Genomic DNA, 15,344 nt, shown 5'->3' on the forward strand with positions numbered 1-15,344 from the left:
AACATGCTTGAAACATAATCACAGCAATAATGATCCAGTCATAGACCAGTCAAAAGTAATTGCCTATTTAAATCCAAACTGCGATTTATAACCTCATCAAAACATATTATCAAGTCAAGTCACATTTATTTATATAGCGCTTTTCACAATACAGATTTTTTCAAAGTAGCTTTATAACAGGAAAATGCAACAAAGTTTGTTTCCAGAAGAAAATAGCGTCACAGTCCAGCTTAAGTAAGTTCAGTGATGTTTCATTTTGTTGTGAAAAAGTTATTTAGTTCATTTATATATATGTATATATGACCGTGATGTCATCGTCCAGCTCAGTTCAGTTCTCATATAGTGGTGTCAATGCAGGCAGATTAATATTATTGTTGAATATTAAATGTTAAATTTAATGTCTCCAACTAAGCAAGCCAAAAGCCAATGGCAACAAAGTGGAAAAAGGCGACAGTGGCAAGGAACCCAAACTCCATCAGGTAGCAGGATGGAGAAAAAACTTTGGGAGAAACCAGGCTGAGTCGGGGGGCCAGTTCTCTTCTGGCCAACGAACGAACAGTGTATGATTATGATTCAGGCAGCATTATAGGCCAGAAGTCAGATTGGATTAGAACAATCAGAATTTTATCCAGTTCCATCCGGTTGAAGATTGGAGTCATCACGCCGGTATGGAGACGGGTTTGTTGAGGATCAGTGCCGATGGCTGTCGTGTCAAATTCTGGTGGCACATCTTACCCCACTCTCCTAATGGCCTGTCAAACATTATTTCTGTTCAAATGCAAGGCTTTATGGTTGTAACAAAGGGTGTTTTTCATGGCCCCAGGTAAATCAGCTGACGCACAGGAGTGAGTTTGCCAGCTGAGATTGAGAGATGGGGATTGAGCGAGTGCTGTATGTGCTAACTGTGCGTCAGGGTTACTCAGACTGAAGACACACCCGGTACAGGCCCTGACTCCACTGATCTACAGTTGAATCCGGCCACGAAGATTTACTCATGCAGTGCACATAATTATAATGTTGTTACCAACTATTTAAACATGCATAGTGATTCATTGAACTACAACTTGACCATTATTTATCTTCCTGTGTTACTGTAGTGAGAGTTAGTAATTTAATTCTACCCACTAGTCATATGTTTTTGCCAATATTGTAAACACATAGCACTGTTGCACTTATTCAAATATAGGCCTATATTCATTTTCAAAAGGCAAGTAGAATATAGGGGGGAGGGGTGTTGGATCATGAATATAGGCAGAACCTATGAAACTCACAGACAGTTTCATATTGTACATATTGTTAGAGATTTGTTTTTGTTTGTAAGATCCCAGCATGCATCATGGCATTAAATAAATTACAGTTACTATTTTTAGTATAAGCTTGACACCTTTTTTAAAAGTATGGGGTTGTTTTTTTATGTTTGTGAAAGAAGTCTCTTATTCTCACCAAGACTGCATTTAATGATCAAAAATACATTGAAAACAGTAATGTTGTGAAATAATATAATAGTCTTCAGTGTCACATGATCCTTCAGAAATCATTCTAATATGCTGATTTCCTGCTCAAGAAACATTATTATTATCTGTTGGAAACAATTGTGCTGCTAAATATTTGAATTCTTTGATGAACAACATATATAGCCTATAAAATCCAAATCTTTTTTGATATAAATTAATTGTAAATGAAAAGTATTATGTCATGCATCTCACTCACAGGGCGTACTGGATTTCAAATTTTGTGATGCGTAATGGGACAATAAACTTTTTTTCTTTTCTTTTTTTTACTCTCTTTCTTTGCGGGGCCAAGTAGCCTATAGAATTTTGCTCTTTGGAGTCTGACTCTTCTGAGTTGCTACTTTTTGGTCTGCCTTCAATGACACAGCTAGCTAGCCGTTTTCATTTGTCCAGCCTGATTAAATAACAAAAGAAAGTAATAAATTCTGAGGGAATCTTTTGTTATGTAAATGATGGAGACGTTTGCCTCGCAAAAGTGCGGTTGCCAAAAATGTGCGTAATGCAGTCCAGGGCGTTTGCAAGTGCAAGGAAAATGTGAATTTATAAATGCATGAATGTTTGTGTGATACAATATTTGAGCTGACTCGGAACCCGCCAATGATGCCCACAGATGTTTTCTAGGAGCTCGCTGAGTTTTGACACTGACTGAAGCGACAGCGGTGAAGAGGTGAGGTAAATTTACTTTTGTTTGAGTAAGTCATGATCGTGTTGAATATTGTAAGTGTTATTTTGTATGTTTAAACTGTTTGCAGCAGTTGTGTGCTTCATGGGTGGTCGGATCCTGAGAGAAAAGTTTGTGACCGTTGAGGGGGAAACAATGTGTGCTTGTGCAATGTGGTAGCCTTATAATATGTATAAATAAAATACATGCTCAAGGGCTGAAAGATACATAGAGCATCCTGCTATGAAACGAGTTACCTTTCTTTTACTATATTGTTAGGCTTCTTCAATAAAACTGTGTTAAATTGATATTAGTCACCACTGTCGCCAGCAATAGAAATGAAACAATATATAATAACAAATATTCTGAAAGCTTCTTACTCTTGTAAGGAGAAAGGCATGTGTTTGTTATCTTTTAGAAATGCATAGGTCCTGTGATGTTGTTTTTTAAATGATTACTTTTGGTTAGCAAGAGAGACCAACCTGATATCTTTGATAAACGTTATCTTTAGCAGATATTATTTTTAGAGTTAAAATAGTAACAATAACAGTAACTGTGGTTACCATGATTTTTTTTATTTTTTTTTGTGGGTAAGGGAAATCCTGAGAGGGATGCACTTGACCGCTAAAGAGGAAAACAATATTTATTTTGGAAATTGTGTCCGAAATTGGCAGAATATGCAAACATAAGACATGTTCCAAGGGCAATAAACAAGACTTACAAAACTGTAGGCTAATATCTGGTAGATAGTTAATTGTCCTTTTCAACTGATTCATTTGTATCTTTGTGCCAATTTCTTTTGAATGCAATATGATAATATGAATTCAGTGTTTAAACAAAAGAACTTCTGAATGTGAATTGGATGTTTCCCTCAGGCCATACATTGTGCTTAATGTACTTTGATGTTTAAAAATAATAATAATCCAAGGGAAACATCCAAGCATGTGAGGAAATGCACTTGGAACTTTTCTTGATGTCCGGCAATCAGAAATGGCAATAACAGCTAAGGTTTTCCACAGGTCATCCCCGAGGGACAGCTGTACCACACACATCCCTTTCTAACGTTTCACTGAGTGCCAGGCAGTCTGATTGTTACTTGGGGAAGGACACACCTTGTTTCTGACTCATTGTGTTTGGTGTTATGCATCTGCCCTGCGGGAATGTGGTTCCCATGATTTCTCGTTGCCATGGTTTGTCCATGTGCTTTTACTGTGTGTTTTCAGCTTGTGAATTTAGTAAGCGTTAGAATGAATAATTGACACCTGGCCTGTCTATGCATCATGCATTGTTCTATCGGTCTCTGCATTTATCTTTCCCTTTATATAATTTTCTGTCTATCTATCTGTCTGTCTATCAATTTATCGAATATTGGAAGGACGTGTGATCATAAATATGGGAAGAACTTATGAACTCACAATTTCAATTGGATGTATTATTGTTTGGTTTGCAAGATGTATCATGGCATAAATAAATGACAGTTACTGTTATAGGATTAGTTTGTTGGCTTTATGTTGTTGTCTTTTGTCATTACAGGAAGGTATTTGTTGTTGAGGTTTTTATTAAGTCAGCTGTTATAATTTTTGAGATTTTTGTTTGTCTATCTATCTGTCTATCAATCTGTCTCTCTGTCTGTCTGTCTGCCTGTCTGCCCTCTCTCGCTGTCTCACTCTTTCTCTCTCTAAGCTGATCTGGACGAGGTCACTGACCTGGTCTAGTTGTAAATGGAAAACTGTTGCTTTGTTCCTGCTGCACAGGAATGCTTGTTTTCACCACTTACTCTCTCTGTCTCCCCGTTTCGAATGCTGTCCCTGTGTGTCTCGCCTCCTCTCTCTGTCTCACTTTCTGTTTTCCCTCTTGAATTAGGGCACATTTTTGTGGCAGTGACATTTGCAAGACTTCAAAGGCAATGCTCAATAAGCACTGTTGAGTTCATTTGAGTGTGTGAAGCCTATCGGATTGTTTTTCAAGCGTGCCTCTGGGTTTAGTTGGTTGCTTTCAAAACTATCCTCATTGTCTTAAAGTGAGATAAGGCACATGTTTGTGTGTGTAGTGCCACTGTAAGCCATGTGGAGAAATGAGTGTGGCAATGATTCTTTGTACCCTGCAGGCAATATATCTGCCTGCCACTCCCTGTGCAAGGTCAGTTAGGGCAGGGTTTCTTCACTCTTTCCCTCTATTTCTCTCTCGCTCTCTTTTACTCTCCCCCTTGGGGAGGAGCTCTGACCTGTCATTCTCAAGTCCACACAGGTGAGAGTGCTGCTAAAGGAATTTACAGAGAGCATGCGAGCAAAGGACAGAGGGAAAGGTGGAGCAACCTTGTTTCCTCACGAAGCCAGAGAGAGAAAGGAAGGGTGTTGCCTGCAACCCACCTGAACAACTTGAGAAAAAGAGGAGGGACCAGACACACATTCACTCTTAAACACAAGTCGGATCTGGAGGAATATTCAGTCGATTTTGCACAGCACAAAGTGGGATAGGAGGGGGACGTTTTCCTGCAAGCACAAGAGTTCCCCGTTGCTTGGATTTGTGAAGACGCAGGTGGAAAACAGGTTCTTTTTCCCTTTTCGGTTAATCATTGGACAACAGGGAGAGTATTAAGGATTTTCTTTTAGAGAACTTTGCTGTTTCTGTGTGGACTCTGGGACTTGGATTGGGAAACAACAAACTAAGAGGTTTGTGAGATCAACAATCTTTTTGTAAAGCCTCACAGTCCTCCATATATTTTGTAAGGCTCTTTTTTTTATCTCTCTACTTCCCCTTTGCTCTTTGCTTGCTTGTGTCTTTTTGTTTGCTGATGTTTGTCGCTGACAATATGAAGAAGAGAAATCTCTGAATCAGTTTGTTTTAGCTCTTTGAAGTTTGCACACGACTGTTCAGCTCTTTTTGTTCTTCTTCAATCTTTTTCAAACTAAATCCTCATGAAGATATGAGAGGTAAAGAAGGTGTTTGGCTGTTGGTTGTTATGCCTTGTGCAAGGCTGCACCATTAATTTGCAGTTGTTCATTTTCTTATATATTGTGACCATGTTTGTTTATGGTATTATAATGTCATTATTGTTCTCAGATAACATTAATAGAATTTGTTTTTAGCTTGGAAAAGATTTGCTGGTTGGAAAAGTTTCACAGAATGGAAGGTATTACATATATACATCATAGTACACAAAATATAGAATATTTTTGTATTGGGTACTTCTGGGTTATGTTGTTTTTCTCTGTGTATGACTAAGCTTGATTTATCTGCCCATTTGTGAGGTTAGCACAGCACAGATCAGGTTCACAAGGGTTAAGGTCTGTTTAGGTCTCGGGAACAGTGGTATTTATATGAGATTGAGTTTTCTCTCATCCTGGAGTGAAATTCCAGCGATGTTGGTCAAAATATGAACTCAGAGCAGATACACGTGAATGTAAAGTTGATGGATGTGCCAACACCAGGAATAACTGATTTGTGTATTTTGGGTTTTTGATAGATACAAATTCCAAGGCTTTGGAATGTCAGTAATAACATGATTTTTTAGTATCATTATTTATATGAAAGTAAAAACATGTCATTAAATGACATTTAATCACGCTCCCTGACTTATATGTAAATAGTTCTCGATTTTCATACCATTGGAGATATTGAACTTGAAGAACCACCTTGATGTTTTTTGCAGGTCTGCAGTCTTCACAGCACCAGCTGCTACTACAGGCAACATGTTTCACTAAATTCACCACATTTAGAGAAAGCATGCAGCACAGGATGAGTACAGAGGTGTTCAGGCGTGTTCAAGAACACCTAGAGAAAAACAGTGAGATGTGATGCATCGTCTGCCTGATGCATAGTAATACAGTATGTGCGTTGACGACATGCAATTATGTGTCCTGTTTCTCCCCCTTAATTAGACTTTATTCAGCAAATATTGATATGATACATATCAGTATCAATATAAAGTAATTAATTAGAAAGAAAATCAATTTAAAGTCCTAACACTCACTTATTATCTTTTCATTGTAGAAAAAAAAAAGACCAAAATGTAATGCATAAATATAAAAAGATGTTCTCAAACTTTCCCCTGTCTTTCTTTTCCCTGGATTCTGTGTCCATCTGTAGAGGATATGAGTGGCATTCCTGAGGAATCATTGGTCTGTTTCTCCTCTTGACTGTCAGAGTTCAGATTTATGGGGGGTGAAATGGGCTCAACTTTCATTTGATGTTTTCAGGGAGAAAGGGAGCGGGTGAAAAGCGAGGGAATGTGATATCAGCAGGTGGATCAGATTTCTGCCGCTTTTTTAGTGATTTAAGCGCCGGTATGACAGCTGAAGTGCATGCTATTCCTCTTTCTGTAGATTAGATACGGACAGCGGTCTATAAAAGTCTCTAAAAGTCCTATGGACATACATAAATATGGTGTAGATTTAAAGTAAATGTCCACTGCAGTGTGTCTGGTCATCAAAGTCGTCGTTATGGAGTTTTTGCTGCATGTTTTTATGGTGTTTATCAAGGCACATGTCTTGCATGCATTGAATTTTTCAGTTCACTTACGATCAGTTCTGGTGTGTATCTCCATGTGTGTGCTGTTTATGTGTGACATCTGTTCACCATGTTTAACTTTATGTAATATGTGCGATCTCGCTATTGTTTAATTTGTGTTTCAGACTGAAATGGGAGGATGGGCTTTGCGTCTCACTGTGGGGATCTACATTCTCATGCTTGCTGTGACAGTCAGCCGTGCTAATGAGGGTGGGAACATCAACTCTTAAGCCCCTTAACCATCAAATCTCAATTACAAACACTTTTACTTAGGAAGCAATCCAAGTCAGTTAAAAACACCAGATTACTCTCTGCTTACTGTAATCAGTACTGACAACATATATTGCATTGAATAATAAAACGTCAGAAAGAGTTTTCAAGCAAAATAAAAAGTGTATTAGTTTGTTTAAATGATGAAACAATAGATGTACTTGAAGACTTTTTGGTTGTCAGTGGAACATCTCATTAGAGAACTGACTTCATACATTCATTAAAAATGACTAGCTGGTTAAAAGTAATTGCAAAAATCTCTAGCAACATTTGTTTGCTAATGCAGTGAAATTCAGAAGTGTTACCCAAATGTGAAGAAGACAGAATTATCTTTGTTATATGCAAAAAAATATTATTTTTTTGTGTTACATAGTGAACCACTGTACCGCTGCCAGGACCAAAACCTGCTCAGAATGTATTCAGATCGGCACAGGATGCGCATACTGCTCCGATGAGGTGAAAATTCAATGATCCTTATATGCTGTGGAATGAACTGATGTTGTATATGGGTTTGACATGTTTTCTTAAATAAATACATATTAAATGTGACATTTTGATCCATAGATCAGGTCTGTAGAATAGTTTTAGCTAAACTGAAATGTTAACCATTACAAAATGATTATAAATGTCCAAAACATCAATTTCACTGTTCAGTCGCAATTGATGAATGACATACAACAATCTTATTCAATGATGATTTGAGGGAGCAGTTCTTCTCCATTTAGTTTTAATAACATTTAAAATTTTGGTACGATTTTTTATGTTTTTGAAAGAAGTCTCTAAGGCTACATTTATTTGATAAAAAATACAGTAACAATAATATTGTGAAATATTATCACAATTTAAAAAGCAGTTTTCTATTTGAATATATTTTAAAATGTAATTTATTCCTGTGATGGCAAAGCTGAATTTTCATCATCATTACTCCAGTCTTTGGTGTCACATGATCCTTTAGAAATCATTTTAATATGCTGATATTGTGCTCACAAAAAATTTCTTCTTATTTCAGTCATGAAATACTTGAAATCGATTGGTTGAGAACGTTACATTGACCGAACCAATCAGAATGTGAATAGTTTCATGGCTGAACTATTAATTTTTGTGGAAACAATGATGCATGTTTTCAGGATTCTTTGATGAATAGAAAGCTTAAAAGAGCAGCATTTATTTAAAATAGAAATCTTTTGTAACATTATAAATATTTTTATTGGCACTTTTGATCAGGTTAATGTGTCATTGCTGAATAAAATGATTAATTTGATTAATAAAAAAAACCTTACTGACCACAAACTTTTGAACAGTAGTGTATTTTATTTTACAGTAAGCACTGTAACATTGTGTTTAGTTATTTGTATGTTTATAAAGCCTATTGTAGCTCTCTTTATGAACAGTTGTGTAATTGCTTTTGTTTGTATCTTATTTTTCTCATCAGATCTATGAGTATGAGCGTTGTGACCTGAAGGGAAACTTGGAGGCCCGTAAATGTAGTCAGATGGTAACCACTGAGAGCACCATGAAAATTGAAAAGGTTTGTTTCATCAGACTCTACTGACCTGTCCCTCACTTTAGTTATATTTCCATATCATGGAATCATGTGTGTTTACGCATTCATGTGTCTTTGTGTGTTTTTCAGAAAGAGCAAATCGACAAGTCAAAACTGTACTCCCAGGTGTTCCCTCAGCAAATGCAAATGACGCTTCTCCCTGGGGAGGAGAAGGAGGTGGAGATGAAAGTGTTTGAACCAATCCGTGGCCCTCTGGACCTCTACATCCTCATGGACTTCTCCAACTCTATGTCTGACGATCTGGACAACCTGAAGAGAATGGGAGATAAGCTGGGTGAGTGAGGAAGGTGCATGGAGTCATATATTAAAATGTATTATATTGTTAACACATTTTAGTTTTTACATTTAAACATTTACATTTTTAACTTAATTTGCTCAACAATGGCTGTTAGTTGAAATGATGCTTCATCTGATTGGAAAAAAGCACCTTTCAGAGCAAATCTATCAATCGACTGATCAATCAATCAATCAATCAATCAATCAATCAATCAATCAATCGAACAATCAATCAATCATTATATTTGCTCTGAAATGGTTTAAAATGTGTTTTTATCCATATATATATATATATATATATATATATATATATATATATATATATTAGTCCATATATATAGTATTTTATAATATTTCATGCATCACAACTTGCAATTTTTGAACTAGGCTAACTATATAGCTATGTGTGAATGCATGAACTCTGAACTCTGAATATATTATTGAATGAATGGAATGAACACTTACTACTAAACTTTTTTTTGCATTTACATTTTTTACATTAACGGTTGTTGTTTTTTGTTTTATCTAGAGCCTAGATTGATCTTATTTAGATGGTGGGTCAGGTTAAATGCAGTTCAACTCCCTATTTGAATCTGTTCTGTTTCATTGCACTTTGTCTTACTGTTTTTGAACTCAAGAACATTTTTGAACTAATATCCCTGGAGCAAACTTTAATTGGGTGTACAACATTGTTTATTTTTTGCAAGTTTCGATATTCATTCATTTTCTCACCCCATGCAGCTGAGCTTGTTTATAATATCTCTGATGATTTCACCATCGGATTTGGCAAGTTTGTGGACAAAGTCACAGAGCCTCAGACAGACATGAGGCCAGCCAAGTAAGAACAATACACTGTAACAGCACCACACAGATTGACTTTATCAGCATATGCTCCTTAAATATGTTTTCCTTTTATATATGTTTTCCATAGATTAGCTGAGCCGTGGGGCAACAGTGACCCTCCGTTTTCATTCCGTAACGTCATCACTCTCACCAAAAACATCGAGTCCTTCAGACAGGAGCTCCAGAAAGAGCGCATATCTGGCAACTTGGATGCCCCTGAGGGGGGTTTTGATGCCATCTTACAGGCTGCTGTCTGCCAGGTACTGACATGTTGTTGGTAGATGGAAGTGGAAAATACACTTGGATGCCTTGCTTGGCATTTAGAGTACTCTAAATGAATTGCTTGCTTCTTACTGGTAGAGAATAACTTGTTTATTTTTTTCACAGGAACATATTGGCTGGAGGCAACACAGCACCCACTTGCTTGTCTTCTCCACTGAATCGGCTTTCCATTATGAGGCAGACGGTGTCAACGTGCTTGCGGGCATCTTGGACCGTAATGATGAACAATGCCATCTGACTCTAGATGGAAAATACACACATGACGTTCGTCAAGACTACCCATCTATACCCACCCTAGTGCGACTTCTGGGGAAACATAACATCATCCCAATCTTCGCCATTACCAACCATTCCTACTCATACTATGAGGTGTGTATGTCAAAAAGACATAAGTGCGTCTTATCTCCAATTAAAAGTTGTCAGTAACCACAATATGAATAAAGATTATAATAAAAATGTGATATAGCCATTTTTGTGAAGTGAAGTGTGACGCTTTCCTTTGTATGCCATGAATATAGAAACTGCATGAATACTTCCCTATTGCTGAGCTGGGACTGTTACAAGAAGATTCCTCCAACATCTTAAACATTTTAGAAAAAGCTTTTGCGGTAAATACATTTTCATACCAAATACGTTGCTTGTAACAATCAAACTTGTACATCAAAATTTGTACAACAAATTTGATGTAACTCTTCATCATTTTTTGAACAGAGTATTCGTTCCAAGATCAGTATCCGTGCAAATGACCTACCAAAGGCGATGGAAGCCAAGATTCTGTCTCAGTCTGGCACTTTTTCTGAAAATTTCACACTCACACCAGGAGAAATTGTGAGTGTCTTTGCAATAGGTTTAAATGCACAACTACAACTGTAGTCTCTCACACAGTTTCAGTTTTTCAAAAGGAAGGAAAATAAAGAAGGAAAAACATAAAAGTATTGAATATGAATTAAAAAGTAAAATCATAATCCAGTAAGTTAGTAAGTAGTTAATAATTCAGATTGTTTCTATCTATCTATCTATCTATCTATCTATCTATCTATCTATCTATCTATCTATCTATCTATCTATCTATCTATCTATCTATCTATCTATCTATCTATCTATCTATCTATCTATCTATCTATCTATCTATCTATCTATCTATCTATCTATCTATCTATCTATCTATCTATCTATCTATCTATCTATCTGTCTATCTATCTATCTGTCTGTCTATCTGTATGTTTATTTTTACATATTTTTTATTGAATTAATTAATGTAATTTATTACATATCCAACAGATATAAGAGTCTTGATGGTTGTCACTGCAATTTTATAAACACACTGTTAAGATCCTTTAAAATATGAAATCCTGGTCATAAAGACACTGATTCAAATGTCTCTGTTTCTAGGGTAATTTTACACTCCATCTGAAGGCTCTTACTCAGGTGGGAGTGGATCATGTGTGTAAGGCCGAAGAGGTTGACCGGATGGGAACCTTGAGAGTCAAACCCACCACCTTTAGCTCCGCACTTAGCATCAAGGCTGAAGTGCTCTGTCAGACATGTGCCTGCGAAAAGGTGAGGTTTGCTTTCCCTTTACAGTTTTTCTCAGTCGTTTTGGTGCATTTCTCATAACACTATTTACATTTGCACAACAGTTAATGCAGTTCTCAAAACAATTAGTACAAACTGCAAAACCTAGTTGATAACCTGCAAAACCGTGTCACTTGCTCAAAATGGATAGCCCATTCCTCAAAAGCAAGTATTTATGTCAATGAATGTGTCAGTGTCATCAAAATGAAAAGTCCTGACACCATCGTTTATGAACAAGATAGTCAAATGGCTTAGACATGTTTTCATTATGACAGTTTACTCTATAAATGTTTTCCAATGATGAAAGTCAGATCTTGGTGACACTACCTGAAAATGCTCAATACAGCACTAAATACTATTTGCACAGCCATTTGAAAAAAATACAGTAAAGTTACACATTACTGTATTTATGAGGTAACTGAGTACAAGACACTGAATATGTATGTTTCACATTTTTACTGCATATGCTCTTTGCAATTCTAATTTTTTCACAGCATTGTGCAAAAGAAAAAATACACCATTATTTACAACAAACATAAACTCCCTTTGGGTAGAGCTGTGCACAACTGTACACAATATTGCAGTAGGCCTATATACTGTATTGGAACTGAACATACAACATACATAGGACTGTAATCATTCATGCACATCCAGACGTTCCTCTCTGTCTGGTCACATAATTTCATCTACATCCCAGCGAATATCATCTCTTGCTCAATTGCAAATTGTTCAATTTAGGAGACTTTTTCAGGATTTTTTTTTTTTTATGACAGATTTTGACAACTAGTTCAACATTTTTGTATGTAATGACTCAAGCAATGAAATGAGGACTATTAGTTTTATATGGAATGACTATTCAGCATTCACAAGTATAGTTAATTTTGACTGACATGACTTAAGCAAATGATAATGTTATCAAATAGCAGAGAGTTGTATGAAAGCAACTGATGCATGTCCAAAAGCATTTGCAATTTGTTGGAAGGAATGAGAAACTGCTACTAGGATGTGCACAAATGACTAAATGTTGTGGAGGTTGAACTAACTGTTGTGCAAATGTAAATAGTGATGTGAGAAATGCACCAAAGCGACTGAGAAAAACTGTAAAACCTCTTGTTCTGTGTGTTTATTTCAAATCTTACACTTCTGTTTCTTCTTAAACATCAGAGCCCAGTTAAAAATGCTTTGCGCTGTAATGGCCATGGTGATCTTGTCTGTGGGAAATGCCAGTGTTCTGAAGGATGGTATGATGGAAATTTATCTCCTTTGACATTTTTGGTTTGTGCCGATCACACATGTAGCAGTCCATAACCCCGCCTCTTGTCTATGCTCCACCCCTCTTAGGTTAGGCCCTTTCTGCAACTGTTCAATGGAGGCCTCCACAGACTCTGCCATGTGCATCCAACCTGGGACGACCGAGCCATGCTCGGGCAGAGGAGACTGCATGTGTGGGACCTGTGTGTGCTATAACCCAAACCAGTTTGAAGGGCCCTTCTGCCAGTTTGACAAATCTCAGTGTCAGAGATTTGGTGGATTTCTCTGTAATGGTTAGTAAAAAGAATTTGAGATTTTTGATAAATCTAGGCCTGCTGAATATATATGTTTCTAGTCAACTAGTAGTCGTTCATTTAAGCCATTAGTCGACTTATCACACATTTATATTGATTTAATTACTTAAATATATACTGAGGGGAATACTTAACCATAATGAGCCTTTAAAGGAATAGTTCGCTTAAAAAAGAAAATTCTGTCATTATTTACTCACCCTCAAGTTGTTTCAAACCTGTATGAATTTCTTTCTTCTAATGTACACAAAAGAAGATATTTTGAAGAATTTGGCCAACCAAACAGTTGATGGACCTCACTGACTTCCATAGTATTTATTTTTCCTACTACAGAAGTTAATGGGGTCCATCAACTGTCTGGTAACTGACATTCTTCAAAATATCTTCTTTTGTGTTCAGCAGAAGAAAGAAATTCATACAGGTTTGAAACAGCTTGAGCCCTAAATATATCCCAATGTTAGTTTGCAAGAAGAAAGGAAAACAGGAAATACAGTCATGTGAAAATGTTGTACGTGCTTTGTCGAGTTGCCATAGTTACCTCTTCAAGGTTTGTGACCTTTCACTTTTGTTTGCCACAACAGAACGTGGAAGCTGTAGTATGGGCCAATGTGTGTGTACACCAGGCTGGTCTGGAGATGCCTGTGAATGTCCCATCAGCAACGAAACATGCCTGGACAGCAGAGGGGTAAAACTCACAAGAAGTTACTAAGCAAGTACACTATCATTCAAAAGTTTGGGGTCAGTAATTTTTTTTTATTATTATTAATTATTTGATTCTGGAAGGAGGCCTTAAAATTTATCAAAAGTGACAGTAAAGATATTTATAATATTTCAATAGATTTCTATTTCAAATAAAAAAAACTGTTCTTTTACACTTTCTGTTCATCAAAGAATACATAAGCAGCTTTGGTGAGCATAAGAGCCTTCTTTAAAATCTCACCGACCCCAAGCTTTTGACTGGTTGTGTATATAAACTTATTTAATACTATTTTAAGTCTCACTACTTATTCTTGAAATACAGTTCTTTGGATTATTGGACTCTAGTCAATCTCAACATTCTGTGGTCAAATATTTAAGTAAAATTAAGAATGACTTTATTGTTAATTTTTATATGAATAATATACTTTATTATTCTGTCTCCTTTAATGTCTCTCATATCACTCTGTAGCCTCTTTCTTCTCACATAATAATATAATTGCAATTCATATCATTATTTCATGTCCATTTATTTAGTTATTTGAGTAGCCGTGTAATAAACTGGATAATGTACAGTCAGCCCGTCATTAACACTAAATACTTCAAAAAACATCTTCAGGGTGATGCAAGATCATCCTTTTTGGGTTTATTTTGTGATAATAAACTTTTTTATAATCAAAATAAGATTTTGATTATAAAATCTAAATATTTTATTAAAAAAATTCAAAATAAAAACTGAAAGGGCATAATAGTCTTGTACCCTACAAATTAAAATATTAAAATGTATTATATCATTAAGACTTTTACAATTTAGTTACTATTTTATTTAATTAGCTTGTGCAATTTATTACACAGCCAGCAGGCAACAAAAAGATGCTGATAGTTAGCATTCATTAACTACTTCAACACTGAAACTGAGAAAAATGTTTTTCCATTGAATTTTTAAGTGATTTGATTTTCACAATCTGTTCTCTCTGAATCTTAGTGTAGTTGAGCAAAACCTATTTGTCAGTGGACTGATCATTGTTTAAGAGACCTTATTTTGCTCATAACTTGATTTTGACAAATATATACTTACAGTATCTTGCCTTTGTAAGGGCGAAGGCAATCTAGATGATCATGATGGTGTTGGGCAAAATTTTTACCAAAACTATTTTTGTACCAAATATCACAGGTATTCCAGGTAAAACACAGCTCTGTGTATATAAATAATTATTCTCTTTTGTAGGGCTTCTGCAATGACCGTGGTGTGTGTAAATGTGGTCGTTGTGAGTGTGAACACTCTGGACTTCCACTGAGCCCCACTTGTGAAGCGAACTTCCAGGTACAACTGTGATGTCTGTGAACGTGTGTCTGTCTGTCTGTATTCCTTTTCTTTGCATGTTATTAAAGCACTATTAATTAACAAATGTCCTGGTACCAACCATCTCTCATAATGCAGCAACAATTGGGTGTGTGTGAAGCAAAGAGGAGCTGCGTTCAGTGCCAAGCCTGGAACACTGGTGAGAGAAAAGGACGGAAATGCGATGAGTGTCCCTTTAAAATCATCATAGTGGAAGAGCTTCAGGAAGGTATGGTGTCGGATCTTTCCTTTA

General features: G+C 36.2%; 1 protein-coding gene across 2 annotated transcripts in view; it reads left to right on the forward strand.

The window, feature by feature from the left end:
* Window positions 1–4,457: 4,457 nt before the first annotated feature.
* itgb4 (integrin, beta 4) overlaps window positions 4,458–15,344 on the forward strand; it is a 29,338-nt gene continuing 18,451 nt past the window's right edge. Inside the window, exons 1-16 of one of the 2 annotated variants that reach the window (XM_081349085.1) lie at window positions 4,458–4,844; window positions 6,807–6,891; window positions 7,325–7,407; window positions 8,384–8,479; window positions 8,585–8,789; window positions 9,533–9,629; window positions 9,723–9,894; window positions 10,022–10,285; window positions 10,435–10,524; window positions 10,628–10,744; window positions 11,309–11,476; window positions 12,656–12,732; window positions 12,833–13,035; window positions 13,635–13,738; window positions 14,978–15,073; window positions 15,191–15,320. In XM_081349085.1, coding sequence (XP_081205211.1) covers window positions 6,813–6,891; window positions 7,325–7,407; window positions 8,384–8,479; window positions 8,585–8,789; window positions 9,533–9,629; window positions 9,723–9,894; window positions 10,022–10,285; window positions 10,435–10,524; window positions 10,628–10,744; window positions 11,309–11,476; window positions 12,656–12,732; window positions 12,833–13,035; window positions 13,635–13,738; window positions 14,978–15,073; window positions 15,191–15,320 — 1,981 coding nt within the window. In that variant the 5' untranslated portion in view covers window positions 4,458–4,844; window positions 6,807–6,812. The remainder of the gene's footprint in view (window positions 4,845–6,806; window positions 6,892–7,324; window positions 7,408–8,383; window positions 8,480–8,584; window positions 8,790–9,532; window positions 9,630–9,722; window positions 9,895–10,021; window positions 10,286–10,434; window positions 10,525–10,627; window positions 10,745–11,308; window positions 11,477–12,655; window positions 12,733–12,832; window positions 13,036–13,634; window positions 13,739–14,977; window positions 15,074–15,190; window positions 15,321–15,344) is intronic. The other variant, XM_081349086.1, reaches the window with a different exon arrangement.

This window comes from Scardinius erythrophthalmus (genome assembly GCF_964197995.2).
Source record: "Scardinius erythrophthalmus genome assembly, chromosome: 20".
In the NCBI taxonomy this organism is placed as follows: Eukaryota; Metazoa; Chordata; class Actinopteri; order Cypriniformes; family Leuciscidae; genus Scardinius; species Scardinius erythrophthalmus.